The 4,626-nt window shown below is 33.4% G+C and overlaps 1 protein-coding gene across 1 annotated transcript; it reads left to right on the plus strand.

Annotated features, from left to right (window-relative positions):
* Positions 1–2,458: 2,458 nt before the first annotated feature.
* On the plus strand, positions 2,459–3,917 carry LOC139097537 (importin subunit alpha-3-like). The gene is made up of 2 exons (XM_070649414.1): positions 2,459–2,641; positions 2,967–3,917. Exons 1-2 carry the CDS (start codon positions 2,459–2,461, stop codon positions 3,915–3,917), a joined length of 1,134 nt encoding a protein of 377 aa, XP_070505515.1.
* Positions 3,918–4,626: the final 709 nt, after the last annotated feature.

A 4,626-nucleotide genomic window follows, 5' to 3' on the forward strand; every position in this document is an offset into this window, starting at 1 on the left:
AAATTGAATAATACAAAATGTTAATCTACTTCAAGACCTGGATTAGAGACAAATCTAACATCAAGCCTTTTCTTCCTCTCAAGCCTCTTGCTGCTCTCGAATTCTTTCCTCGTCTAAAATCCCTTACTTTTCTCATACCCCTTGCTTGTCTCAATACCCTTCCTGAATATGTAATTGCTCCCTCTCATTAGATATGATTTCTTAATAGTTTATATAATCCAAAATGTCAAAACTAAATCAAAATCTGAATAACTCAAAAGAATTTGTTAAAATTCGCATGAAGAGTTAGAGTTCGAGTCTCATTAACATCGAAAATTGTATTTAAGTTTCCTAATGATGCATTTTTTCCACTTTTTCAACATACAATGCGTCCCTAATCGTCAATTAAACTAACTTCTCAACTTTATAACTTCTATTTTTTGTTTCCCATACACAAGATGAGATTATGTTACATCTATATTTACTTCATATTATTTTGATTACTTCTTGTCTTTCCCATCCTCTTCCTCCTATTTCGTTCTTATCAGTTTTATTTTTATTTTCATTTCAATCGACTACGTTCCTCCTTTCCCTTGCATTCCCGCATTCATGCTTTATGAGAATAAAAATTGAAAATTTAATTACATACACATGAATGAATGAGCTCCTTCGTTATTCCCTGTTTCTTATTCATTTTATAGAACAGCATATAAAATGGCATAAATAACAGAAGGAGTAAACATTCGAAAATGGTTGTAACGATGGAGCTGAATGAGTTTTTGTAATATTTAATCAAGTGAAAAAGGTAGAAGGAAACTTTTATTCATACAAGCTATTTTGTTTAGCAACAACAAACACAAATACACACTCAATTCATCTACAATAACATCTCGTTATCGGTTTTGAATATGTTAATGCTTAAAATGTTCTATTCATATATTTGAAAGAGTTGAAAATGATGGGGTTTGGGTTCTTTGAGGTTATTTGAACTTTTGATTAGATGCTTGAAAGCATTGAGGATATAGAAATTGTGTTGTTCCAAAAGTTTAATGACCGACAATACAGAATTATGTGTAAAAGTTTCATATCAGTTCTTTTGTGATTAAAATTTGAGCATGTTATCAAAAAAGATTAGTTTTAAGCACTCGCATCCCTAACATTCTCCAAAATTAACATCTCACGTCCCCATCCCTGATTCATTCATAAATAGACAAGCATGAACTCGCGCGCAAGCAAAATGGTTTAATTTAAAATTGTTATTTATTGCTTCTTTATTCTCCAAATGCACTTTACACTTCGCCCTGTATACACTAAGCATAAAGCATATTTTGGCAACAAACAAGGAAAATTAATTTTCAAGATAGTAAAAAAGAGAGATTGCAAGTAGCAGGCACAAAAGAGAAGAGAAGAAAAATAACTGAAAAATTTAACGATCCGGAAGCATTTTTAAAGTGATTTATTAAGCCAAAGCAGAAATAATAGTATAAATAGAAACTTCGTCCCTTTTCAGCTTCACTTTTTTGTACATTAAATGCGATTTAAATCCAAATGTATGTATGTGACCCACATTTCTCATCGCAATTTACTCCCGATTTTTTTTTAGTAAAGTACATCACACAGAACAGATGGCCTGGCAATCATCGAGAGCGAGAGTTACTGTTGCTGCTTTTTTTTACATCATCATGTTTTGCGACGACCCCGCATCAACGATGCCAAATCGATTGAATAAACAAATAAAAAAGGAATTTTGGACGCACATGTTTATTTACAAAATCCTCAAATTCTTTACTTTCCATGAGTGAGGGATAGAAAAAAATGCTACGGACAGGAAGATCACGTCTCTTGGGGCATATTGACACCGTTAATTAGACTTGTGTAGTAAATTTTTTTATTATGTTACGTGATGATCTTTAAAGATTGATGAAATTTTAGACATGCAATCAGAAAAGTCTGAAAAAGAGCTTGTTGAGGATGTGGCATGATCATCCTCGACATGGATATCCTCAAAATAAGGTCACAATTGCTGAATAAATAAGTAGCAAAAAAGTTAAGCATCAATAGAGCTCCACCCGAATTTTATATTCAAAAGTTCATGATTTAGAGCGCATTTTGGTCATGTCTTCTTAGTTCCGATTCCATTATGCCATAAATTACAGCAAAATTACCCAAAACATAAATTATCATCCACAGTAAACTTTGAAATTGGCAATTTTTCTTACTTTATTCTTAAAAATTGCAATTTTTTCATCGCAGAAAACTTTGAAAAAATGAAAATTTTCATTTTAATTCAAAACTTTAACGTTAATTTTCTCAATTCTGTTATTAATTAAACCAAAGTAAAAATTTTACATCCGCAAATCAATACAAGACATCAATCAGTTAATACTCAGCATGAATCCCAAAAAATTGGTAAGAAAATTAATTTACAAAAAAGGAGGAAGTTTTTAATTAATTTTATTCTCTTTAATCGCAGTCAGTTATGGCTATCCAAAGCATTCGCAAGTCATTGGAACAGAAGGTTGACGAGACTCTTGTAAATGACATCCATTTTATTCACTACATGAAATATTTGCTGATATGTCATGGAAATGAGAAGCTACAGACGGAAGCAGCTTGGATATTTACAAATATCGCAGCAGGATCAACAGCACAGACGCAAATTGTAAGTTGTAGACTAAAAATGCAGGTTTTCGATCTACTTGGATGTTTTAAAGCTTAAAATCCTAGACTTCGCTCATCATTTTAATGCCTACAGCACTGAATTTTCAATATTATGACTCATGACAATGTCCCTAAGCTTTTAAGTAAATAAGCTCTTATAAAATTTTACTAGCTTAATCAGCAAATGTTTATTGACGCGATTATGACAGCTTAAATGTTATCAGCAAACATAATAATCCCAAAGTCAATCCAATCAGCAACCAATCCCACAAAATATCCGTTCAATAATGTAAAATCAATCATCCTTTTATTTTCATTTTTTTAAGGTCGTAGATTCAGGCGTCACTCCGCTCCTGATTAATTTGCTTTCATCAACAAATATCGAGCTTGTAGAACAATGCATTTGGGCTTTAGGAAATATAATCGGTGACAGCCATGAATACCGTGATTTAATGATTGAGCAAGGCATTCTAAGTCCATTGTTATCATATGTTCGTGATGGCTTTTCCGTATCATTCCAACGCACCCTCGTTTGGGTTTTTGTGAATCTCGTACGATGTCGTGAATGTCAGCTAACTGTTGAAATTGTACGAGATATTGTGCCAAAATTATGTGAACTAGCTACGAGACGTGATACACCAACAAAAATTGATGCACTGTGGGCTTTGACATTTCTAGCTGATTGCGGAGATGAGTACATCCAACTCATGATAGAAACGGACATAGTTGCAATTGTTATGCCAATGTTGACAAGTTTCAGTCAAAAACTTCAAGTGACAGCAATGCGATTTTTAGGTAACATTGCAACAGGAACGGATGCACAGACACAAGTTATTTTAGATCATGGTGTACTCAACAACATGCGATTCGCATTGATGCATCAAAATAGAAATTTAAGACGTGTTGCTTTATGGAGTCTGTCCAATATTACAATTGGTACGATGGCACAAGCACAAGCTGTATATCAATCGGGACTTTTGGCAATAATTGTTGATAATCTTCATCATGATGATGACAAAATAGTTAAGGAAGCCATACTGACTGTTCGTAATTTAATCAATTCTGGAACGCCTGAACAAATGTTGGAAATTATTGATTGTCGTGCTGTAAATCTGATATTCAATCTCATCATGTCAAATGATATAGAAACAGCAGAAGCAGCTCGTCGAGCATTGGATGTATTGTTTACAAAAGGTGGACGTTTAGTCCAAAAGTATACACAGATGTATTTGCAAATGATGAATTCCAGCGGTTCCACTGGCAATTTTGAAGACTGATATTATATTTTAATTTAATTTATATTCGTGAAATCAATGGCTGTGATTCCTTGATTTTATATTTTTAAGCCTGACTACATGCTGCTCTCCTTTGTGACAGCTTATTATTGCATTATACATGCCTTGTAAATAAAGAACTATAAAAAGTTTCGCCTGACTTTTTTGTGAGTTTTATCAATAAATTTTAATTTGCCATAAAAAATCGCAATCTAGGTCACGTAAAACAAAAATCCATTTTTAACTACAGGAAATGGCAAGGCTGAAAGTTTACTGCACTTGTAGATTCATTCTTTTTATAGTTTATGCGTTTCTGTTTGGGTTTTTGAGTGGAACGTGCCTGCTTTTTTGTGTTTGACTTCTGGTTTATTTGCTGAGTGATTTGAAATAAATAGCTGAATTTATTATGTCTAGTAAAAAGTTTCAAGAGACGCTCTTTTTATTTTGAGAATGTTCGCATAATGTTTTGTGGACTGAAAGAAAATTCAATTAGGGAAATGCGATGAAAGAAGTCAGTAAGAGGATTAATGTCAAAAACAAGACCCGAGCTGATGAAAGTCTCATTTTTTGCTGCTGGTGAGTACTTATGGGGCTGTCTAGAGTCTAGTGATTGGCAAGCTGTGTAACGAGGCATAACTCGCCGACTTAAGGCTACCCACTACTAGTTTAGATACAACCAAGTGTCCGTAATCATTAGAGGCTAACTCGCCGA

This window comes from Chironomus tepperi, unplaced genomic scaffold (assembly GCF_022539635.2).
Source record: "Chironomus tepperi strain 1889 unplaced genomic scaffold, CSIRO-AGI_Ctep_v1 contig_424, whole genome shotgun sequence".
Lineage (NCBI taxonomy): Eukaryota > Metazoa > Arthropoda > Insecta > Diptera > Chironomidae > Chironomus > Chironomus tepperi.